Genomic DNA, 25,712 nt, shown 5'->3' on the forward strand with positions numbered 1-25,712 from the left:
AACTGCTGTATGCAGCGAGGTCTCCTCCTCCTCCTCCTCCTCTTCCTCCTCCTCCTCCTCCTCCTCCTCCTCCTCCTCCTCTTCCTCCTCCTCCTCCTCCTCCTCCTCCTCTTCCTCCTCCTCCTCCTCCTCCTCCTCCTCTTCCTCCTCCTCCTCCTCCTCTTCCTCCTCCTCCTCCTCTTTCCTTTCCTTCCCCTAGTGGAAGTGTCTTCTGCTTAAACTCATCCTGACCTAGAAAGAACCTTTCAGTTCACTCCACTATGCACATTTAATAAACGTGACTATTAATCTTCAGCTGAGAGGAGCCGGAGACTCCCTCACTTCATCCGCTTTGCTGAATTGACTTCTGGTTAAGACCCAACATCACAAAAGCAGGAAAGACTTTCTCCGTCTCACAACCACGACAGAAGATCAATCTATTGTGGAGGTAAATGTGTATGTTTGTATTTTATTCATGATTAATTAGTTCAGTTTATATTTTTTTTGTGTGTAAGCAAAAGTTTGAGTAGGGCGGCTGATATAATGTAACAAGTCTAAAATAAACTGGCAGTTCCAACAAAGCTTTCATTTTCAAACTAATGATGCCTAATTTTGTTCCCTCAAAATGTCTGTTGAACATTTTTAGTCAAGTCTGGAGAAGATGTTTACAAAGCTGCCGGCACGTGCTGCCACTCACGTGAGATGCAACAATCAGCACAAAATAAGTCGCTTGTGTCAATATCCTGCCGCCCTGATATCTGCGACTTTGCTCATGAGTGTGCATATTCAGTTTTTTTGCTTATGGCTGCCAACGTGCAATTGTGCAGCTGGTAGCTTTGTGCCGAGACAGCAGAAGGATGATGAGCACATGGTAAGTGTTGATGGGCTCTTTCCTGTCTCCTCTGTCTCTTCACCTGAGGCCTGATAACACATCACAGCGTCTGTAAGTGAAAAACAGTTTGCCTCTCGGATTAACGATGTCACACAAATACATGAGCGAGGTGCATTTCTATTTTCTCTGTGCTCAACATATTGTTATCTGCCTCTGCTTATACCGCAAATTCACGGCCTTCTCCGTTAATCCCCAACAATTATTTGGCATACACTGCTGTACCTTTATTATCAGACAGGGCTGCAACTAATGATTACCTTTACTGTCGGCTAATCTGATGAGTATCTTCTCGATTAATTGATTTGTTGTTTGATCAACATCGTTCACCAGGAAGTTAGCCTGCAGCTAACCTGACAAACCTGCAACTATCTCCACCTTCGTGGTTTCCACCCACTTCCACATGGAATGAATTTCAAGAAGTGAGAGTATTACTTTCAGGTCAGAGCTCTAAACTTTGATTGTATTTGGACAATAAAGCCAAGATATAGAGCTCACGCTGTTCCTCAATAGATTCAATGGACAGTAAATGGCGCCTCTGCTACTGTTTACTGTGGATACATAAAACTAATTCACAACCGCTGCGGACAGAACAAATAAACGGTGATATACAAGATGGATACAATGTACTGAGGCTACGCTTTTCCTCAATATCATACAAACAAACACCTCCACACGCTGTTCTTCTGTGTGTGAGATTGCTTACTAACACTTTATCTTAACTTTATCCCCGTGAACTTTATGTCCATGAGGTTTATAATATAAATCTGAGAGGGTTTAAAGGCAAACAAGCCACAAAATTAAAGACAGGGTGAAGATAACCATCTTGATGTGGCGTAATAGTGTCTCGTTAATGCTCAACGAACCCGCAACGTGCAGCTGACTCGATGTTTTCAGAGGAGCTGCAACTTCTCCAAGCCGTCACCTGTTTTGGGAACTGCCATCATCAAACTTGACTTGAAGGCATTTTAGGAAAACGTCAGCTTCTAACAAACATTCATAGCTGTTATTGTCCTTGTTCTAAAGCTTTAAAACACTTCTAAACCCTCAAAAAATTAACAATTGATGAAGAAAGCAAGCTTATCCCGACTTTCAAGGTCTTACGCTCCAACAGATCCTCAACAAGATACATAAAATAAAAGAGTACACACACACACACACTTTTAAAGCAGTAAACCAAACATTCATTTAACCTTCACTAATGCACACATCACTTTGCATTTGAACAAACATGATATCGTCTCCTCACTGCAGCAGTTATTTGTGTACGAGTGTGAGTTCGCCTCTCGCGGATGTCTACATTTACCACTTTATCTCACTTTACATGTGCAAAGTTGGCTGTAATACTAGAATTATGATCATGTCGGATGGCGTGACCTTTGCATATTCACTGCATATTCCTGGAAATGGGCCAAGGCATCGCAGTGGAAAGGCTTTGAATACATTCAAGCTCCAGTGTTTTCTCTGTTGACCACAAATCTACAGCAGCTTCTCTCCTCAGGCTGTGAAGCTCCTCAGTTCATCCTCAGCCCTCCACCATCAACAGCTCTTCTCTCTGACTCGATTATTTATTCACAAGTCTGTAAAGTTTTTTTGTTTTTATGTAGCACGAATGACAAACAGATATTCTATTATAAAATCTCATATTACACAAAGGAAATTCACTAAATCTTCAACCTTGAATCTTAAACCATCCTCAGTGCTCAAACTTCAGGATCGCTGTCATATAACATAACGTCAAGACAACTTTTAAACATCTGTGAATATTTCTCATTCCTGCCTGAGTCACGTCCGATACGTTTTCTGATCTGCAGCGGTGGTTGTTTAACAATGAAGGAAACGACTCCCATGTTCCCACGTTACCTCACAACATCATCCAGCAACAAAAAGATTAATTGCGAGACCGCTAACGAGAGAAATTACAAACTGTGCATTTAAAGTCTTTAAAAAAATACTCAACACAATAAAACACAAGGTACAACCTTTGCTGAGAGCTTGCAAGTAAACATGATTAGTTTTAAGGGTCAAGACTGGAAAATGTTGGGAACTAGTGTGTGAAAGGATGTTAACATTTAATACGTGTCTGTCACAGTATGACATATAAATAAAGACGAGTCAGACAGCCGTCCCAGGCAACTCTCTTCCATCTCCGAACAATAAATCATCTAAATTGCAGTGCGAGAACAGAAAGTCCTCTCTGTCTCTCTCTCTCTCTCTCTCTCTCTCTCTCTCTGTCTTTCCCATATTCTCTCTTTCTCTCTTATCTTTCTTTCCCTCTTGTAGTTTCTCTCACTAGTCGTGACCCTGTAGCCGGCGTGTGTCAGGATCCTCCGAGTTGTCAGTTGCAGTTACTGCTGAGCAAACTTAATGAGAGCAGAAGAAGGGAGGGCATGAAAGGAGAGAAAGGGATGGAGACAGGGAGATGGGACGAGCTGAAGTAAGTGAGGTGGAGCACAAGCAGGAGAACGAGTAAAAGGGAAGGAGGGCGTGATGGTCAAATAAGTGAGCAGCAGAGGAAGAGTGGGAGAGGAGAAGAACTGAGACTAATAATGAAAATTCAGGGGGAGGCCTGTTCCCTCGCTTTGCCCTTCACTTGGCTCTCAGTCAATAAAAGCAAATATATAGAGACAGAGAGGCAGTTTTAACACATATTAACCCCCTTTGATACTGAGAATCTCACGCTGACACACTCGAACACACACATATTAAAATCCTGCAAACACGGAGAAGCAAAGACGTTTACAGTATGGTATAAATCTAGCTTATAAACCTTCTGACAAACACACAAAGATGATAACATGCAGACTCAAGCACACACACACACAAACACACACTGTGTGAGTGTGGCAGCCCTTATTATCTACAGCAGACCAGCCTTGTTAACCCTGCCTGGTAAACAGACAACAGAGTGGAGAAAACAAGAGGGAAGGAGGTGAGGGGGGAGAGAAGACGATAACAGAGGAGAACGAGAGAGTGAAAATGAGAAGAGGTGTAGAAAACGAGGACTGCATCTCGTTGGTGTTTTCTCATCTGGGACCCGACGTTCTGATGGAGGAAAATCAAAAAAAACGCCCACTTTGCTTGTGAAAAGCTGAACCACCACCAGCAGCAGCAGCAGCAGCAGCAGCAGCAGCAGCAGCAGCAGTTCACCCTCTTTACTGTGACTACGGCTCATTGTTCTGAATGCACGACATTTTCCAGATCATACACCTGCATGCTGATTGATTGCTTGCTTGCTTGATACAGGTATCTTGCAGTCGTTTTGCTTCATAAGTCAGACACGTGGTCATTATGGCACCATGGCAACAGAATAAAAAAGCTTTATATTTCAACAGATCTCACTAGAACAAGCTAACGCGTCACTCTGGTCACCTTTCCCCTGAAGACAGACCAACACCTGGCTCACGTACGTCTATTCTTACAATTACAGTTTGCATTTCACCTTTAAGTTTCCATTAATATGCATAAGAAGTCAGACTTTCTGCTCATTAGCATATTTCATTTAAGCAACTTGAGCACATTTAAGATTCGGTTTAAATTCCACTCAGGGGTTGGGGTTTCAATCATTTTGTCAGGCATGAATCCAATAAGAGATCCCCTTAAAAAAAATCCAAATCCCCTCAAATCCCCTTTTTTGAACGCAATTTAGGTTAAACTTTCAGCATCGTGAGTAAAGTCACTGAATGTAAAGATGACTGGAATGTTGAACTGGATTGACGCGATCGTGACTCTTGTTCTGCTCGGCTCAAAGTTTGAATGTTCAGTAGTGGTGATTATCTTTCTTTCTATCTTTGGAAGAGGACAGAAAAAACACGTTACAGTAGCAATAACCAGCGTTTGCAAACTGGGACTGACTCAAAGAACTACTGACCAACACAGAAGTCAACCAGGACCGACGCGTCAGAGCAATGTGTAGCTCCATCGTTTCTATCCCCAGAAAACCAAGATGGCAACGGCAGCGATGCCAAACTCCAGACTTCAAAAAATAACTTTTTAATTTTCATGAATTTGCTTTAGCAAAAAGACAGAAAACCCGCTGAGACCCAAACTGTTTTTGATTTAATGCACTGACAATCCAGATACAGTCGACTTTTAATTAACAATTAATTCATCCTTCTTCTGCTCTTATTGTTAATACGGTAATTCATGTTAGGATCACTTTTGTTTCGTGAGCTAATCAGTTGGGATGAACACAGATTGTTGTAATTAATAAAAAGATCCCATCACAAAGATCGCACACTAAATCTGTTTTCATCCAATCGAGTCGGCCAGATTTCAGCAACCATCCTTCAAGCGTATGTGATTACAAACATCCATCCTGCTCCTGTGTCCTTGAGCAAAGTACTCTGGCTGTGACCCTGTGTTCTGACCTCTGCAGAGGAATCAATGTAGAATCACGTTACACTTAAACAGTGGTGTGCAGGACAGCAGCGGGCTGACTGACACCGAGTGCACTATCAAAACAAAGGGAACATAATTAGCTCCGATTACAGGAACACACACAATGAATCTGGCTCTTATCTCTGCAGCTCGGTAGGAATGTCCCGCTACTTATTAATCCTGGCTGGAAATAGGTGTGTTTATACGTGTGGGTGTGTGTGTGTGTGTGGGATAGAGACAGACAGTGCGTGTGTTTGAGCCGGGGTGTTAATTAAAGCCGTTGTGTAAGAGGGCTGGATGAAAAAGCCGCTTTCTGTCAAAGATCTGGAGCAGGAGTTCTGCTACAGCTCTTGGGCACACACACACACACACACACACACACACACGCACACACACACACACACACACACACAAATGAGCATAGAGACGTACACACATTCAGGCACGGCGGTGCAATGTGACTGGTTTCGCTATAATGCAGCAGGATAACAATGCGAGCATTGGCAATGGGATATATTTGGTCAGAAGGGAGAGACAAGAAAAGAAAAGAGAGGATAAAAAGAGCAAAATAGGAGAGAAACCAGCGAAGCAGAGTGGAAGAAAGTAAGGAAGCAGAGGAAAGTGAATCCAGAGGACCAGATAAGAGTAAAGGCCAACAGAACAGAGTAGAAGAAAAAAAAAACCCAGAATAATAAATAAATAAACTCACGCAGGCAGGTGTTCTCGCTGAAGAACTCGGTGAACTTGTCACACTCGTCCTTGTTGTTGCCGCTGTTGCTGCAGTCGCAGTACGGCGAGACGCTGATTTTGGGTGTGCGCAGGTAGTTGGGAGTCATCACGGTACCTGCGGCAGGTGGATGGACAGATTCGTCATTCGTGCAATTATCTGTCTTTGTTTTAGCACAAAATCTGATGCATAAAGAAGGAGTCTCCTCAATTTGTTACTGTTAAGAACCCCATGTGCTGCTGACTGTCAGGAAAGAAGAATATTTAAACCCTTAAAGACTCAGTTATCACCCTCCTTCTGTGTTATATCATAAATGTCATAATAACAAAGCTAAATCATCTCCACATTAATTTCCCTCTCTCCCCCTCATGTAGAGGGGATATTGCAGTGTGGTGGAGTTTCTGCAGGAAGCAGAATGCAGAGAAACCCGGGTGAAGAATAGGCTTTCTCTTTTGCGAGGGAAAGTAAATAGCTTCAGTCAGTGATTTCTCGCTCCCCCAATGGATTGTTCCCCTGCGCTGGCTGCTCTCCAACACAGGCCTTTTTTTGTTTTGCAGTCGGCAGAATGAATTGGCGCTGTGCGGACAGTGTGGTCTGGGTTCCATGACTTGTGAGGACCGGTTCTTGACAGCTTACTTTTGGAGTGAGGATGTAATGGGTTGTGAGGAAAAAAAAAGTTTGCCCGGGGTGAGATGGGTCTTGATGTTAAAGTGAAAGTTTTCCTTCGGTAATTTGGCCTTTATTTTCTAGTCGAGAGATCATTGTCGGGCGACCCGGTCATTTGAAATGCATCGTGTCAACAACAAATCAAAAAGAAGGGAAGGAAAAAAAAAACTACTAGGTAAAAAAAAAGGCCATTACAAACCTTTAGATCACAGAGGATGATTTGATAGAAAGATTAAGATGATTAATATGTGAAATAAAATACAATTTAGCTCCAATAAAGTGGATTAGATGATTAGTACAACTTGTCTGATGTTCTGACTGCTTGTGTTTCTTGTCCAATAAAACTTGTCTTTCCAAAATTCTGCACTAACTTGATGACAAGGATGACAGGATCATCCTTTAAAGACTTTATTCAAGAAAATTAACAATCCGCTGAGTCCGGGCGTGAATGCCGAGACGGAGCCGACCAAGGACAATCAAGCGGACTCACCAATCAGACCCGAGTACGAGAGGAGGCAGTCTGCGTAGTTCTCCTTCAGACAGCCCGACAGCGAGCGAGGCTCTGGCTGGCAGTTGACAAAGAAGTCAGCCAGTCGTGACCTGAAACACACACGGATCCAAAAAAACATTTCAGAGCCAAACACGATTAGAACTCTGATAGATTTTATATGAGAAATTCAGATGGCCGATGTGATTGGAACGTGCGGCAAAAATGCCCCCGGTCCAAATGAGCGAGTGCTGGAAGTAATTTCTCTCAATGCAATTAGCCGACTTTAATGGCCGCCTTCGGTGGAGTAAGATGACCCTCTTACGTATGCTGCGGCTGGTTTATATCCTGGAATGAATGAGACTAAAGGCAATTCTGAGCCGAGTCTGTTCTGTTTCATTTACTGCCTTCATAAATGTTTGTTTACACTCTGGCCACAGGTGCACTGGCATGTGAAATTGAAGAGGAGGAAGTTACCATTTGAAGTTAGATGAAACGTGATATACTGCCGTCGCTCTCTGACACAAAGCAAAACCTCCAAACGTCTCTGTTGGACAGTAACATGCTGATGAGAAGTTGATTTTACTCAATCTATCATATGCTTTTGCAGTTTTCATTCCTTTTAGGGACATTAACATTTCACTTCGTGTTACTAACATTTTGTAATGATTGTGGAGATATTTTCCATCCGGACAGGAATGTAAAAGGTCAGATAATCAGAGGCTGGAAACACAGAACCAAAAGCGCATTTGAAATGTCTTGAGATAGAGCGCTTCCTCTGAGTGTGCAGACATAAGAACAGAGGGCCAAAGTTGAAACAAAGCAGTTAGTCTGCAGAAACTAATGGATGCATCCCAACAGATTCTCCTCCTCCTTTCATTTTTTATATTTGCTTTTGGCTCGAGATGAGTAGAATTTTGTCAATTTGTTTAATACATCTTAAAAAGGAAGATTAAATCATTCACAATCTGGGTGATTATCTTTTCCAGCAATGAAGCCGGAGCTAAAAATGTTGGCTTGACCAATAGGAAGAGCGGCCAAAAGGAGTAAGACCAATGTAATTCAGAGACATAAATACATAATACAATTTTAACATAACATTATATGAACGATAATGAGTACTTTACGATAACAGACAGAAGTTTCCTTGAAAGTGTGAAGACACCACTTAAAGCCATCAGGGGGAGATTATCTAACCAAATGTATATTTACAGTCAGTAACTCACCAAAACGTATCGTTGACAGTGTCCTTAAAGGTTCACAGAGCTTTAAAAAGCATTTAGTTCCTCATAAAACATTCGTGAAGCAAACTGTTTATCATTTCCTTATATCTGTTTGCCTTTTACGTGTGCATTGCTACATTTCTCCAAGGGCCTCGTCAGAAAAATGACTGTATAGGTCGAAAATTCAAGCAGCTTGTTACGACCTATAATAATGTTGGTTGTTGGTTTAATGGTCGTCGCAATTATTGCAGCAAAGGAGGAAGTGAAGGGAAGTAGAATAAAGAGGATGAGTTGCTCTCACACTGCAGCAGTCATGTGGTTTTGGGGGAACAGTGATATATTTAATTTTCTGAGATGCTGACGTCGACCCGTTCAGTCGTTAAAATATGAGAATGCGTTGCTCTTTTCCTTCACATGTGAAGAAACACCACTCTTAAAAATATTTGCTCCACTACTGGTGGTTAAAAAACATGGTTTTGACATTTTTGGCTGAAATTTCGGAAACAAGTTTCCTGCTGGGGAGAAGAGCTCTGTGTTTATCTGACAGAGAGAGTTACAATCTGCCTCCAGGAAATAGTTGCAAACACGCACCAAAACACCCACACACACACACCCACACACACACACACACACACACACACACACACACATATGCACTCTCGGTACGATCTATCCAAACACACCAATCTGGTGCAGAGCAGTGTGTAGTGAGAGCTGTCAGCAGCAGCCAGTACACTCCACCTGACATATGGTGAGGGAGCTGGTGGAAATGCATGGCTTTAATCTATCTGTGCTAACTGACAAATGGACTGGGAGAGAAGCGGCGCCGCAGCGAGACCTGTTGTTCAGCCCTGAGCGTATGTCTGACGGATAGAGAGCGCCACGGAGAGAAAAAAAGACAGAGATGGAAGGAGAGGCAGAAAGAAACCTGTAGTATGAATTTACTGTTGTCATGCTGCTCGCTGTTAAGTAGAAGACAAAGGGTGAGGAGGGAGGGAGGCAGACCTGAGGCCACGGTCCAAATGGAGCTCATTTATGATGCCTAATGCTTCCATTTAATCCCAGAGAGCCACATGACTGCTGGCTGCCGGCTCAGAGACTGCAGACACACACTGCACACACACACACACAGGAAAGAGAGTAATTCAGTGATGGACATCTGACATCACCCTCACTGGATGAGTGTGTGTGTGTGTGTGTGTGTGTGTGTGTGTGTGTGTGATGGCAGCCAGTTTGTTTCTGCTGCTGACTGCAGTGACTCCACTGTGTAAAGACGTGTTGTTTGTTTGCTTGTTAATCTCTGTGTGGGGACTCAATGTAAACAATTAGTTTTTATGGGTTAAGACTCGGTGCACGGTTAAGATAAGCATTCAAGTGGAGTTCAGATTAGAAAAGAGTCTCGAGGGAATTAAAGTAAGTCAATGTAATGTTCTCGAGTCACCGAAGGAAGTACTTGTGTTTCAGACACATAGCTCTTAATTTAATTTAAACATAGCGGGGTTTTTTTTTACAAGCTGCAACAGTGTCGGAGGAGAAATGTTTCCACTCTTTGGGTTCGTGCACGATTGCGTCGCAACCATGTAGAACCCCATTCAGACCACCGATTCACAAAAATGTTGAGTTGAAACTTGCAAATTCCTGCAATTCTTCGATCTGCATCATTCTGAAAACCTGAATGTGAATAAATGAGACGCAGCATCATCTCCATTGCAACGACTCTCTTTACTTCTGCTCTAACGGCCAGCTTCGTCAGGCTTTTCTTTACAGCTGGCTGTAATTTGTTACGTCTGAAACTATGAATGGTGCCACAGTGACAGTGAGTTACTTGCTACTATGCATATTGAGTAATGATGGAACGACAACAACAAAAGGTGTTTTCAGAGCCAGAAAGTTATTCCCCATCTCTGCATCTCTCTTTATTATTGGCTGTGTAACAAAGGCCCAATAAAAAAAAAAGGTGTTCTGCCCACTGGTAAAAGTTGTGATTTGCCCTTTAATTTATTTCATTAAAAAAGAGAGTTCATAATTCATGTAATGTTAAAAAAATATATTTACAGCTAAAAAAAGTGATAATATTACATTTGCTTTGCATTATTTCATGATGTACTCTTATTTTGAAGGCTTGTAAGAGATACGCTGTGCATTATGGGATAGAGAGGAGGCTCTGGTGAACATGATGGAGGTTTTCCTTGTGTCTTAAACTTCGTCTTTGAAACGCAGTGGTGGTAAGTTTTGTTTGTTTAGCACCTTAAAGCACAAGTTTATGTGTCTTAGCTGTATTGTCTGTACAAAGTAAAAGTTTGTTTTTCTGCATATCTGTTTTGATAGTAACATTAGCTAACTGACTTTGCTAGCATTAATGCTAATCTAGAAGCACTTTAGCCTATTGTTTGACTGTGTTAGCATGCTGATAGCGTTTCATAATCGCCAACATTAGCACTTATCATCTGTGTTTTAGTCACTCAGTAACATTTTTTAATGCTAATGAGAGATATTTTTTCTCTCGTTTAGTTTCTGTAACAGTTTTAAGACTTTCACCTGTGATAAATGCAAACTGTAACTAAAGGAGCAAGGCGCTCGCTTCCTGGCTCGTGAAAACCAAGTTTGGCTGGCTGTTTATCTACGTTAGCATACTGGACGTATATAACACGTAGTGGGAACAGCACAAAAGGTGTGTTGTTTCCTACCTGCAGATGTAGTTGGTCTTGCAGGAGGCCTGCAGCTCGAGACAGTTGGGTTTCTGTTTTTCTTCATACGAGCAGACGGGGACGATGGTCTGACGCCTGCGTTCAGAGCACGCTGTCTGGTCGCTGATCGGGCACGAGCAGAACAGCATGCCATAGCTGTGCTTTGGAGGAACCTGTGAGGCAACAGGAACATTACCTGTGAGGTGACGTCATCTGCAAGACCTTCCTTTTATTCTTATTTTTGGTTAGATTGTCTTGGCTATAACTATCTGTTAATTCCAAACAAAGTTATCCTGGTTGACCTTTTGTCAACGTCTTGGTTCAACAGTTATCCAGCAAAACAAGTGGCCATCAAACACTGAGGTAAAAGGATGCATCATTCATAAACTGAAACAGTAAAATTTTCAGATTATAAGGCAAAAATGTCAAAAATTGCTCCAGTCTCTATTTAACATTTCAACATTGATGCTGAAACAACACAGCCGGTCCACAACAGAAGAATGTCATCCTAGTTTTATCTCAACACAGCAGAAACTTAAAGCTCGAGGCGTTTCACACAGACTTCTCTGTTGTTAAAAAAAAAACAAAAAAAAAAAACAAAAGAAGAAAACAAAATTATACATCACAGTAAGATTAAAAATGTCATGCATAGACAACTACAAAGGGTAGTTTTCTATTCATTCACATTGCTGCCATCCCAGTTAAGTAATTCCAAAGGGACAGCATGGGAGCTGGGTTTGTAATTACGATGTTTCACATCAGTTTTTACAATATGGCACAAACAGCAAAAACATCTTTTGTGTTTGATGACTGAATCAATGTCAAAGCTCAGCGCTGGAAAAGCAAACCCTGAACAAAAAGGCCTGCGTGATTATTTATTGTGATTCTGACAGGCCTTCCAACTTATCCACTTCAATATGGTTCTTCCTTTTGAAGCAGGTCCTTTTGTGGTGGACATTCAGCTTTTATCAGATATCAGTCATTTGGAAAACCTCCAGTGTGTGTGTGTGTGCTTTTCAGCCGGGTTTTTTTTTTCCTTCTTTTTTTGATAAGCTCGTGTCAGAAGTGCCTTGCCTTGTCAAAGAACTGCCGCAGGGCCTTGTGGCACTTCCTCTTGTTGCAGACTTCGGCGGTGGAGACGCGGCTGGTGCAGGGGCTGATGTAGGCCGAGCGGTACTTCTTACACGTGTCATTCAGGTTGCAGGCTTTGGCAGCATTCAGACAGTTATTTTCTCTGGCCACCGCAGGCTCACCTAAAAACATGTCAAGGAGAGACGCGGGGACGGGGAAGATGGATTGGAAAAGAAGACAGAGAATAAAGGGTGAGAATTGAGTAGCTGTCGTTAAGAGTTTGATGTTTCCTAAAAACAAACTTCAGCAAGTGAAAGTGAGAGTCAGGTTTAAATAATTAAAGAAGAATGATATTTGATCTGCAAGAAAAATGACAACTACTGGCCGGATATGTCAGTTTTGTGCAGCGCAGTAGTTCATTGAACCAAAGTCATTAACGGGCATCTTCACTTGAGGAGCGCTGCTTTCTCGGAAGTGACAATTTTCCAAGAAGATACGACCACCACTGGGCTCCGACCAAAAACTGTCAAAATAGATAAATAAATACAAAATTCTAATATAAATTGCTGTTCATGCTGTTTTTTTGTAAGGAGAACAAGATTTATAATTTATTTTAATCTGGATAAAGCAGACAGAGTGACATCTTACGCAGGAAATATGAATGTTTTAATTGTATGCAGCTGTGGTCCAAACAGTACATTTTGAAACTTCATGAGACATAAGATTAGCAGATAATCCAGGCTGTGTCTTTGTTGGTATTCAACTGGTATCAAATTACCAATAAACCTTGATAACAAGAACATGAGCCTGTTTTAGGCCCCTTTGAGAGTCGGTTCCTGGGACAGTTGCCCACTTTGCCGATTTGTAAATCCAGCCTTGGAGCAAACCCTGACGAAAGATACTCGTTTATATTGTCTATTTATGTCAAAATCATCTTCAGTTACTTTTTTTGCTCTCAATCTCAAACACTCAGCGATGCTCAGGTTCTACACAGCACACCGAGAGGACACCAACAGATCATCTCACAGAAGCAAATTGGACTCTGCAGGCTGAAGCATCTCAGTGAAAGTGTACAGAAGTGTAGAAAAAGAGAGAATGACTGAGTAAAACAGGCAGAGAGCCAGCAGCTTAATGAATTCTCTCAAAATGAGTAGAATACCCCAGCAGCACGTGTCTGTCTCTATCTGTGTGTGTGTGTGTGTCAGCTGATACAAATGTTTGTTTTCATGTATTTTCTGCATCTGTGTGTGTGTGTGTGTGTTTGTGTGTTTATACTAAGAACACAAGACCTAATTTAAATTCGTACTTTCTTCGCTGCCATGATCAAACAGTGGCCCTTGTCTGCGAGGCCTTGCTGGCTAACAGGACATGTATATGTGTGTCAACAGTACAGTGTGTGTGTGTGTGTGTGTGTGTGTGTGTGTGTGTGTGTAGACGGTCTCCAGTCATCAAAGTCTCCAGTGCAGTGCCTTTCTCATCTGTCAGTCCACACTAATTGCCAGTGTTGTCCTCGTTCCGCAATCAATTAACATTCCCATAGACTTCTCCCCCCTCCTGCTATGGAAAATGGAGCAAAAACAGCATTTTTTTTTTCTCTCTCTCTCTCTAACGAGCACCAATTAAAACGGGGAGGCCGGGGTGACAGACGCAGATAAGTGGTGCGGGTGGAGGAGGCAAAGGCGATCAAGCAGGAGCGGCGTACGCAAGTCAACAAAGCGCCTCGCTGATACGAGTGTGATGCTTTCTGATGGTAAATGGTGTTAATAAGATTCACACATCAAGGGATGTGGGGGTGGGGAAGAAGGCGGGAGATTAAAAGGGACACAGAAACATGATGGGGGGTACGAGCTGATGGTCCGGTGGTGTGTTAATTGTTGACAGGGAGACCAGATCCTAAAGATGGATGCTTTCCAAATCCTCCAGCAGCCTCTGAGGAAGAGACGCTGTTGGCTCACTCATTTCATTTCCATCACTTTCTTTTTGCGGTTCTCAATCTGTTTCACCTGACCGTCACACATTCCTTCTGACTGCGTCTACTCCCATCACTTGCCCACCTGTTAGACGCGCTGATTACAGATTTTTGGACTGACATAATGCTTGTAGTTTGCTGTTTTGCTGCAGTATTTGACGAATTGTGAGTAAGAACATGTTTTAGTCAACATCATCCTTTTGGCGCCACCCTTGATTTTCCCTTCAGCTTCAAAAATGTGTTTCTGTTTCTTGTTAATTAAATATCTGCCCTTGTTCACAACTCAGCATCCACCTGTTTCATCCACAGCCAGATTATTTCCTACACACTTTGGCATAAAAAACAAAAAAGCAGATATATGAACCTTTAATTTTGATAAACGCGAGAAATATAGATGATGGAAGAGCTAAACACTGTCTTTCTGGATTTGGTTTTTAAATGCCATGAGAGACAAAGAAAGCTTTGCATAAACACACTTCCGTAGTAACTCATCTCTGTCTGTTTTCCTGCAGCAGCTGGCAGCTGTGCGTCACACTGCTCTCCTCTCCAGAACTTTTTTCTCGCTCCTCCATCACTTCAAAACCCTCTCAGACACCTCCACTCCCGCTGCATCTCTGCTGCTCTGCAGTCCTCATATCCGCCTTCAATTTCCTCCTTTCCTCTGTCTGTCTCTTCTCCTCGGATCAGTGTGCAGACACATCCACCTGATGCTGTTTCTTTTTCTTTCAGCTGCCTCAGATCAACTGACTCATCTCTCAGCCCTGTGCTTGTCCCCTGGGCAGCTGACGGAGGTTTAGGTTTTTTTCGTGTATTTATGTTTTGGCTGTCTCGCGATCATTTGCCTGATTTCAAAGCACTTGATCACTAGTGCCTTTATGTTTAAGGAAGAATACTTAAAAGGTACCAGGCCAGTAAGATCAGGACGTGTTGAGAGTTTTGTCGGTCCTTTCAGGTCGGCATTTGAAACCATTACTCGTGACTAAATAAAGGCTCTTAATGTACTTTTTATCGTTACTCAGCACGAGTGCCCGGAGAGCATTTTCTTTTCTGTGAACATTTATCTTTCATCTTCAAGAGGACCTTAATGATTCCTGGGCTTGATGTGCGTGAAGCTGGTTGAGCACTTGGGCTCTGAATTCATTTTATTTTAAAGTCTTTTCCTCAGATACTGTCTGACCCAAACTGGCACCAGCAGTCATCACGTCAAGAAAGCTTTACAGCTGGTGACTGACAGTCTCCTCCACTCAGACAACAGCATGAACCCTCCACCTTCTGAAAACATCACATTTTTTTAAAGACACTCCCCCAAATCGGTATTTAAATACGTCTAATTCAAAGAAATAGTTCATGCAGTAACCAAATCAGTCTTTGTTTTACATCTGTGTAATCGTGTTTAGTTGTTTGTTGACAGGATTTTAAAGTTTCAAGAGGCTGCAAATTATGTCATCATCCCCAAACACTCCCCAGCAGAAAGAGAACTCACCTGAGTCTGATTCTGGATAAATATATCAAATAAAAAGAACAGAGACATGACTGCTATAAATCTGGCATTTTAGAGACGAGCTCCTCATGTGAGAGAACTCGGGACACATTGTTAGAGCCTCACTGATCCAAATGCCAATGTTAGGGAGTAAAATATTCTGAAATTGATATTTAAACTGACTGACACACAGTGACCTCTCAAATGTGTTTATCAAACACTGACCACTATGACGTGTAACAGATAAATGATATTTTACATCTTAACAATTAACTTTACAGTGTCAAACTTCACTTTCAGTTTTTTTGTAATCATGAATGTCCTCAAGCATCTTTAAGTATATGCAAAAAAAAGGTTTTTTGTGGAAGATACGCTGATACAGACACACGTCTACATGATACCATCACTGCTGGGGAAACCAATATATCAGTCGTGCTGCTGACAAACCATCAGTGTGTGAGTTTGCGATAAAGTTTTGACCCTATTAAAGATGAATGTTAATCGTCTTTCTTATATGAAAAAACAAAAAAAAAAAATTAATAACTTAAACCATTTCTCCCCTCCAACAACAACACCAACAGCATGCTGGGAGTCCCTAAACACACACACACACACACACACACACACACACACACACACAGTGGAGCCTATTGCCTATACCCCACTGCGCCCCTAGTGTCACCAAATACATCTGCTGAACTCCCCTTGCACTCTTGGCAGATGGTATTGTCTCTCAAACACACACACACACACACACACACACACACACACACACACACACACACATCCTACACTGACACACACTGCATGCTCTGACAGGGCCCACACAGCGTTGGGGCCGGGGCCATCTGGAGGCCTGGTAGGGGGAACGAGGCCCCCCCGGTGGCTCATGTTTCCGATTCAGCCTCAAATTGATTATCATGTCGCCTGTTTCCTCCAGTCCCGCTGCCCCCCCGCAACCGCCACCACCCCCCCCCCCCCCTCGAATTTCAATTACCATGGGACACCACAGGGTCGAATCCTGACCTCGCCCACCTCTGCACCCCCGTGCATCACTCACTGTGTCACTCGCATCTTCCCTCGTTTTTCCTCCTTCCCGGCCTCCTCAGGACTCCCTCCTCCTCCTCCTCCTCACAGGGTCCCCCTTTCTCTCTGCTTTGCTTTCATGTCTTTATCCACACAGTTCTGGATGTATTCCAATCATTACCTCCCTTCCTCTCTCTCCATCATAATTAACCAACTCTAAACTTCTCTCTTGTGGCTCCCATCTCTCTTGTTTCTTCCTGTCTCTTCCCTCCCCTCTGCCATCTGTCCTTTATTTATTTATTTTTTCCTTTGGAGCAAAGTGGAGTCACTTAGTGGCCCTCAGCGGCCCTCAGATGCTTGTTCAAAACTCCCCTCAACACACGCGTTTTATTGTAGTTTAGTTTTTTCTCCTCCAAAAATTATGAAGAGTAGATTTATCATTTTTCTTGCCCCACAAGAAAGATATGATGCAACCACAGTCGCTAGAATAAATATTAGCTGTGTATATTTCTGCAAAGCACAGACATGTTTAAGCTTTGCACTTCTTAAATACGTTTTTTGATTTAATGACGTCACATGCTTACAGATGCTAAAATGCTTTTGTACCACATTAAAAATATCCAGTGGTTTCTCCCAAATGTTCAAACACAGACTTGAACTGTGGCCACTGACTTGGCTGCCTCTTCGCCTGTAAGTCCACCACCGTGCCCTCCACCTCCAGGTATTACAGTAGGTTCATAAACATGTAATGTGAGCGTGATATAACACACAGAAAGGTCAGTATGGTACGTAGCATATGACACGTACAAATACAAACATATCAGTGGTTTGTAGAAAAGTTAGGTGCCAACATTTTATCCTGGTGACTGGGTTGTGTTTGGAAGTAAGTTTTAAACTGATGGATACATGAGAGCAAAGGTCAAGAGGGCACAGAAATCATTTGGTGGGCTTACTTTGGGGAACCAGTACAAATGTGAAATATATCCTGTACTATTTCAAGCTTGCAACAAGAGATACAACATTCAGAATACGTCAAGTCTAAAAGGGAAATTTAAACTGTCCACACCGGTCCTGATACAGCACGTTTTCATAAACATGACCATGCTACTGTCCTTGCCGTGAGCCTTGCTAACTGTCCTTGTTATAGCTATTTTAAATATAATGTCATACTGCTGTCCAGGCAGCGTGCCACTGTCTATTTTACACCAGCCAGACTGAACACATTACTGCACTTCATCCAGCCAATTGAAGGTCAGCTGGTGGGGGGTGGGGGGACTGGGAGCACTTGACAGGTGTGTTTGTTTCCACTACTCATAGTGGTGCAGTAGTGGAAACAGTCAGCGGCTGCATGCTGTGCCACTGGGTGACTGACTATAATTCACAGCCTCTTTGTTTGGTAAGCACAATAAATGTGCAGGGATTTGTCCTGGCGGCGTGGCTGCTGGGGATTACAGAACAAACAGGCTGATACCCACCCACGGGCAACCACACACCATACACAGTGGAACCGGACAGTTTATGCATCGCAGTTATATAAATGTCCAACATTAACATCTTTATAATCGTCCATCATTAAGACAAAAACCCTGTCGTTTTGGCTTCGCAAAAATACAAACAATCAGCTTGTATGTTTCCAACAACGGTTGTTCCGCCCAGTTCTACCACTGCTCCCAGTTTAAACCCAACACATTTGAATACGGCTTCAGCTACAGATAATTCAGCTGGCTGAACAGATACAGACACAGATTACGGTGTACACGTCCATCCCTGGTGCACACGTCTTGATTATTCACTGTATAAATTATTCTCCTTGCACCTCCTTCCCACTTTGAGAAATTACAGCACACTCAGATTTAATAGAAAAATCTAACATAATAAACGAGGCCTGGGGTCACTTTTCTGTGAATCCGCTCTCTCCCTCTCTCTCTCTGTTGATTATCAGTGGTGAGTTACACTGTCATCCACTTTAATGGGCTCTACGCTTGAAAGTGCAAGACAAGCAGAAATGGAGAGAGTGGAGGGCTGCAGGAGCAGAAGTGAAGAGAGCTCCAAGGTTTTCTCATCCTTCCTCACCTCCCCCTCTTTATTTTCTTTCTGAAGTCTCCACCTCGCTCTTTCTTTCGATGCTTTTCTGATTCTCTGTCAGCTTCCTTTGCCCGCTACTTTTCTCTCTCTCTCTTTCCGTGTGGTTAATAATCGTTCTCTTCTTCCAAACACTGTCCCAGTGCAATAAGCCACATGGCACTTGGTGCAGCAAATACCATAACTCACAGTTCCTAGTAATTGATCCCTGTAGTGCAACAGTCTCTTTCTCTCTTTCCCTTTCCTTTCCACCCTTCCATCCATAGCTCTCTTCCATCACTTCTTCCCGTCACTACCAACATATTCCCAACAATTCCATTGAATTTATTGAGCTTTATTGGCTCAGAGTCCAATAAAAATCTGCCAAAGACAATTACTTCTGTCTCTCCCATTAGCTGCTTTTTCATTACATCCGACAGCAGCGTTATACTTCTCCCAACCAACAAATCCCTTCCCCTCATTCCAGCCTTCCTGTTTCACTGACATTTCAAGCCAGGTCGCAACAGAAGTACGTCCTTGAATACATAACATACTTTCAGCACCTCATCAGCCCTGCCAATTTCATACATGAAACTTATTTTCTGGCTGGAAATTTCGCTCTTAGTCCAAATTGCTCGTCCTCAAACCTGGGATTATGAGTGCTGGAACTGATGGAGGAGTAGAAATACAAGCCTTCGGCAAATCCAGTGTGTTGGCAAAAAAGTTTCCCCTCCTCTCAGGTTCATGCTGCCGCTCTATCCCATCCCGAACTTATTCCCTTTTGAACCCCTCCGGCCTACCTTGCAATATCAACAAGCTATTAGCGGTGTGCCTCTCATAGCTGAGTGGTTACCTTCAACACCTCTGGAGATAGATGAACCCTCCGCGGGCTTAAATCCCTGCTGAGTTTCTCTCCTATGATTCTCCTACTTTCAGTCTGTCCCAGCATGCTTAATGCCCCTGTTTTTTTCTTTTTAAATGCTGCTCTCACAAAATTTGCAAGTGCAAGCTCATCAAATCATTTGGTTTTGCTCAAATTCCCAAGCGCCAGGGTTTGGCGCCATTGACATAAAATAATATGGTAATGGTTTTAGGCTTTATCAAGGAACCCAATGTATAACTCTCTCTATATATATCTCCTAAAAAGCACTTCCTAACTGCTCACAACAATATAAGATGTGACAATATTGTTGGACAAACACCTTAATATTAATGTTGTGGCAATGATGTTGAGATGACCATTGCTACAAAATATTACCATGCTGAGTATCAGTAAAATGGATTTAATGACTAAGTGTGTCAAGTTCAGTTCCAGACTTAGCTGCTAAGCTAGCATAGCAAATGCTCATCCACTGACAAGCTAGCTAGCTAGATATCAGACTCACAGGATAACTTGACCTAATTTGCTTCAGAGTGAGTTGGAAGGCAAACTAGCAGCTGCTTTTCAGCCTCTCACTGCAAGGATATTTTTTTCACTTACCACATGTAGTTCACATCCACGTGCACTTTGTGACATGCTATGCTGATATATTCACGCTGTGAGGACAGAAAGTAAACTTAACTCATCCTCTCATTGGCTAGTTAGCTCACTCACCAGTGGGGTATGCTCTGGAGATCCTGAGCAAACCAGATGATATCAAACAGATTTACGCAAGTCTGGCTTTGATAGAGAAGCAGAAACTGACTGCAACGAGCCACGCAGTCAGTCATGACGCCGGGACAGAAGTCTGACAAGATGTGAGTTCACGCAGGCTATGCTGTGTTTGAACCAGAGGTACTGTAGCACATTTAACAGACCAAAAGTGAGACAGGAAAGAAAAAAAAAAACTTGAGAAATAAGAAAGGAAAGAGGAGTGGGAGGAAGAGAAGGAGAGAATCGCCTTGGCTCTCCAAAGCGATGAATCTCCAGCGAGGCCTGTTTCATTACTCGTCTGCCAGTGTGGAGATCGGCCGGTAAGAGCAGGCCCTGTGGGGCTGCAGCAGAAATATATGGCTCTTTAATAATCTCCACAAACACATTCCAGTACAGTATTGTACAGTACTCCGCCCACACACTGCCCGGGCTGGACCCTACACACCATCTCTACTCCTGCATCATGTCATCTGACTTTACGTCTGTGACCAAAACACACACCTGCAGAATTACTTTCCATGTACAAAACTAGTTTCTCACAAAATAAGCCCCATTCAGTTATGTGTTACTTCAAAATATGTAGTAATATGGGTGTTTGATTGTATACATTTGATGCTGAAAATGCTCGTCTGAAACATGATCATGAACAACGTGCAGGTGCATCTCAACAGCATCGCTAAAGAAAAAGGAGGCAAGACCTGTTGTTTTACCTGTTGACAGGTGTAGCTGTAAAAACAACTCATAGATCTGCCTGATAATAAAGTTTCATTCAGTTCAACATGTTAAAAACTAACCACAGAACACAGAAAACATACTCAACTAGAATATTTAAGGATCGCATCATCATAATCAAAAAACTTTTACTATGAGTCACTGAACTACCATCTGTTATCTGTTTTATGCTCCATGCATACTGAACACTCTCCTCTCTCACTGGTATCCTAATTGCTCTTTAGCCTGTACTCCATCATCTGTACCGCTTCAGTCACAAAGAGTACAATGAATAAAATTGGGATCGATACTGAAGGACAGAGGCGCAGTCAGCTGGAGCAGAACTCAGAGACAGACCGAGGAGAGAGACTGTCACTGTGGAGTCTGACTGAGTGGAGTATCACCTGGATCACCTGCAGGTAGATTTCTCCACAAACAAGCACGCTCATTTTTTAATCATCCAGTCTGACCTCAGTGATAAACAGGTGATAATTTATGGATCTGTCTGACTCAGATGACTCCCTAAACAACTATAACTTTCACTCTAATTTTTGATTCATCTTAAATCAATGAAGTGTCAAGGATTTTGTGTAATGTAGCACAATCCAGCGCACTGATTCTTCTTGAATAAAACACAAATAATGCCTGAATAGAAGCATGTCGTCCTCAGGAGCCTCAACTGTTGTCCAGACTACTATGACAAGTTGCATGTGATTGTTGAGTATTTTTTTTCCCCTCATCTGCCAGCTGTCAATCACGCGTCCCAGCTTCTGTCATTCTTCATGTGCCGGCAGGATTTGATTCTGGCAGACAGGGTCAGAGGGTACGTCACAACCGAGACACATCACTTTTGAACGCTGAACTCGTTTCCTAAATTAAATGTTTCTGCTTCTGGAGAATGTTTCTCCGCCGTGCATCTAAACTGAACTGAACATCTACAGTGAATGGAATATCAAGTCAAACAGCAATGTCTCCGTCCAGAATCTTTACCAAATCTCAGACACTGACAGTCGACCTATTATTTCTGTAGTCATTTAGGTGTGAGGATGTGTTGGTATAAGCTGTTTGAGCATCAGTTATATACATAAATCTATCTACATTTTTAGATTCGTGGCTTACGTTGGAAAATAAACCTTGACTGACCACAAGTTGGACCCCAGCCGATCGTAGCTGACTGTCTTGCCAAGGTGCCGGGGACAAAATTCATTGTTCACCTGGCAGCACCAACAACATGCAAGATTGCTATTTGATTTGTGAGCATCATCGAGCTCATGGTAGAAGTTATAAAATTAGGTGAAAGAAGCCAAAGAATAGAATTAACACTGGTCCTTTTGCTGACAGATCTCGAGGCTTCACTCGATGCACAGCTGCTTTTCGTAACAGAACGAAGTGGCATAAAATACACAATTGTTGCTCCTGATGCCCCTTTTTATTCTGAACTCACCCCTTCATCTGTTGGATCCCCTTGATAGAGCTACTAACCCTTCTTCTTCTTCTTCCTGCTACTGACAGTGACAACAAACCCGACTACTTACACTTTTTCCTCAATACCCAGAAAGATAAACCACAATCTTGGTGTCAGCCTCCATGGCTCCGCGCTCTCAGCACCTCAAAGCTAATGCACCACCTTACCCCAGCTGCCCCTCTCATATCCGGACAACACCCTCAGTACCCATTTCTTCTGTTTAATATATCCAGCCATTCTGTCTACACCATCTCCAACCATCGGTCCCAAGCTTAAATCGCCTGTCCCTGCTCCCAAGCTGCCAATATCTCCCAGCCCCTCTGCTCTTACCGTCCTCCACCTGCGGTCCCCGTCTGAACATCAAACAGTCCACTGTGGAGATGGATGTGTACATCTAACAACTGGATAGCCTGTTTACTCCTGTGTGAGTACAAGTTGCGGCACAAGCACATGGCGCATAATTGTATTCAGCAGCTCACCTCCGAGTCTGTCAGATTGATTTACAATAGTGGCAGCGATGTGCCAATGAATTTGTTACGCAGCCGGGAGCAGAGTGGTGCTGGGGGGGAGTTATTGTTGGTCCATAATTAGTCCTGCTGGTGCCCTTACAGGTGTGTATGTGTGAGCGGCTGGAGAGGAGATAGAAGACGAGAAGGAGACAGCGAGAGGAAGACGCAGTCAAAAGGAGAGACAGAGACGTTCCTCCAAGTAAACAGCTAGAAATTGAAAAACCACAGGAAAGAGACGATTTCTTCTTCAACTTGTTTCAAAAAAGCTCATCATAAAATCATCGACACATTCCCGATCATGCACTCTCAGTTCACTCACCCTCAGAGAGTGATGACAACTCAGCCTGGCTTCCATCAGAAATCTCTCTCCCTTTTTTTTTTTTTATTTGACCACTAAAACAGGGTGAAATCTGTGCAGCTTTTCCTTTATGTCAGGAGGAGGTGATGGCTGCTGAAAGCAATCTGGCGGCCCAGGACTTTCAGATCGATATTGAAGGACGGCAGCTCAGTCAGCTGGCGCAGCTCCCCGGCAGCAGAGACGGAGAAAAGCGAGAGACTGTCACTGTGGAGTCTGAATGAATAGATCACCGGGATTACCAGTAGTCAGATTTGACAACTTACACCACACTCTTTTTAATCTTCCAGCCTGACAGAGCTATCTTAACATGAACGAGACTGAGGTAATAATTTATGGCTCTGTCTCGGATGATGCACACAGATATCGGAGTCCGACAGAGATCACAGACTCGATGATCAAATTGACTTCAGTGGCGGGACAGCTGAGTGGACAGCCAGAGGACTTTGTGTCTCGTCCTTTATATTTTCACAACAAATGGTGAACATGCAGACAGGACTCTGAATAGCTAAGAGAAGAGATGTGGACTCGAGTCAACGTGACTCTGACTCCAGCTGAAGTCACTTTTTTAGTGACTTGCAACTTGACTGAACGGAGAAGAAATTACTTGAGATTTGGTCTTGGAAATTAAAGATGCAACGCATAACTAAACTGATGATGGAGACGATCTTAGAAATCACTCAACCCTTCTTGGCTTCACGAGCAGCCAAGTCCTTAGAAAGTGGAGCATGAGGACCACTGGCAGACACATTGGCACCAGACACACCAGGTGTGATGGTGTGAAACACCCGACTGCTGAAAAGGAGCACGTGCAGGACATAAGTTTGTCCCTCTGGAAAATAATGGAGTGTGAAAAAAGTGAACCAAGAAGAAGAACTTCTGACTAAACCACCAACAGATTCAACTGATGACGAGAGGTCACAAGCAGCCAGGCCCACTAAATGTCTGAGCTGGTGATGAAGGAGGTTTCAGGAACACACTTGTACAGCAGCTGCCATGGTTTACTGCTCAAACTGAGTCCATCCATCACATCTGTTTTGACTAATGAATAGCCAAAGTGTCTTCCCCACACAGGCAGCCTTTCTTGTCTTGTAGTGTCGCCACCTCTTAGATGGTTTATCTCGATGGAGAACGACAGAGATGGAAAGAGAGTCACAAGTTTAATGATTTTGATGATGAGATGTCTTAATTTTGCTCTCATGCATGTCGGTACACTTGCCATTTCATGTTGTGAGAAGAAAACAACTCCTCCGTCCTCCACCGCTCCCCTCCACCTCCACCTCCACCTCCACCTCCACCTCCCTGCAGCTGGTTATTGAGAGGGCCGATGTCAGACTCTCTCCTCTCCGAGCTTTGTGGAGATGCGGGAGGCTTTTGATGGATGGTGTTCATTTTCTAAGCTGTGTCTTGGACACTTTAGGTGCACACGACCCACTTCTCTTGGACTATATGTTTTTAATTTAACATCCAGGCGCGTCAAAGTCTGGCTTCGAAGATGGATGAGAACTCCTCTACCTCCTTTGGCAGGTTGAAAGTGGAAAACGTGGTGGGAGGGGTGGAGGTGTGTGTGTGTGTGTGTGTGTGTGTGTGTGTGGGGGTGATAGCAAAACAGAGAGTGTATGAAAGCAGCCTTATAAGGAAAAACAGAGAGAAGTGAGGGCTGCAGAGAGCGTCCAGACTGCTAACAAAGGCACGAGGAAAGGGGAAAGAGAAAGAGAGCACAAGAGGGAGAGAAGAATTGAAACAGAGAGACAAAAACAAAAGTAGTGTTTGGGGAAGAGCAGCGAAGAGGGAGAAGGGAGAACAATGTGATCGTAAACGTGGAAACAAAGAGAGACGGGAAGAGCCACTATCGTTCTCCCTCGGTGGATCTTATTGCAGCAGACGTCCTTTTTGAAAAGAAAAGCTACTCTGAAATTCACTTCTGAATAACAATATTAAGGGATGTTATTTTCATTTGTTGGGAAAATAATTTTTAGCAAGTCAAATTCAATTTCAGTCAACATCTTCACATTCACACACTAAGAGTATAACAGGTAATAACAATATATTAACAAGAATATTTCTACTGCACTTTCTCTAGTAACTGTATAACGAGGGAGGTTTTTACAAAGCAGGCTGCAGTTTTTGTCCCAGTTGAGGAGGTTGTGTTGTTGCTCGTATCCGTTTGTTGGTTTGTCGGCAGGATTTCCACCAAACATGGATGGAGGACGGCTCAGAGCAGACCGCATTAACTGTCTGTGCTGGTCCTGGTGCACTCTGGGAATAATGTCTGGATCTTTATTTGGTGGATTAAGGTGGCTGGCTTCTATTTGGGAGGATCCAATTTGATGCAGATCCAAATAAAAAATATGGGTCTGTTGGATTTAAATAAGATTTATCGGATGTTGGATT

General features: G+C 43.0%; 1 protein-coding gene and 1 long non-coding RNA gene across 7 annotated transcripts in view; one reads left to right on the forward strand and one right to left on the reverse strand.

The window, feature by feature from the left end:
* The window catches only part of gfra1a (gdnf family receptor alpha 1a), a 101,458-nt gene that overhangs the window by 14,996 nt on the left and 60,750 nt on the right, over positions 1-25,712 (reverse strand). For all 5 annotated transcript variants that reach the window (XM_037124423.1, XM_037124424.1, XM_037124421.1 and 2 more), the window contains 4 exons: positions 12,113-12,291; positions 11,039-11,211; positions 7,132-7,241; positions 5,958-6,092 (listed from right to left, as the gene is read on the reverse strand). In XM_037124423.1, coding sequence (XP_036980318.1) covers positions 5,958-6,092; positions 7,132-7,241; positions 11,039-11,211; positions 12,113-12,291 — 597 coding nt within the window. The remainder of the gene's footprint in view (positions 1-5,957; positions 6,093-7,131; positions 7,242-11,038; positions 11,212-12,112; positions 12,292-25,712) is intronic.
* Positions 10,516-13,380, forward strand: LOC119033861. 2 transcript variants are annotated; one of them, XR_005079399.1, is made up of 6 exons: positions 10,516-10,576; positions 11,114-11,241; positions 11,367-11,401; positions 12,092-12,199; positions 12,286-12,360; positions 13,093-13,380. It is a non-coding gene; the product is annotated as an uncharacterized LOC119033861 (long non-coding RNA). The 2 variants fall into 2 exon arrangements; XR_005079398.1 differs by lacking the exon at positions 13,093-13,380 and having other exon boundaries at positions 12,286-12,640.

Source organism: Acanthopagrus latus, chromosome 15 (assembly GCF_904848185.1).
Source record: "Acanthopagrus latus isolate v.2019 chromosome 15, fAcaLat1.1, whole genome shotgun sequence".
In the NCBI taxonomy this organism is placed as follows: domain Eukaryota; kingdom Metazoa; phylum Chordata; class Actinopteri; order Spariformes; family Sparidae; genus Acanthopagrus; species Acanthopagrus latus.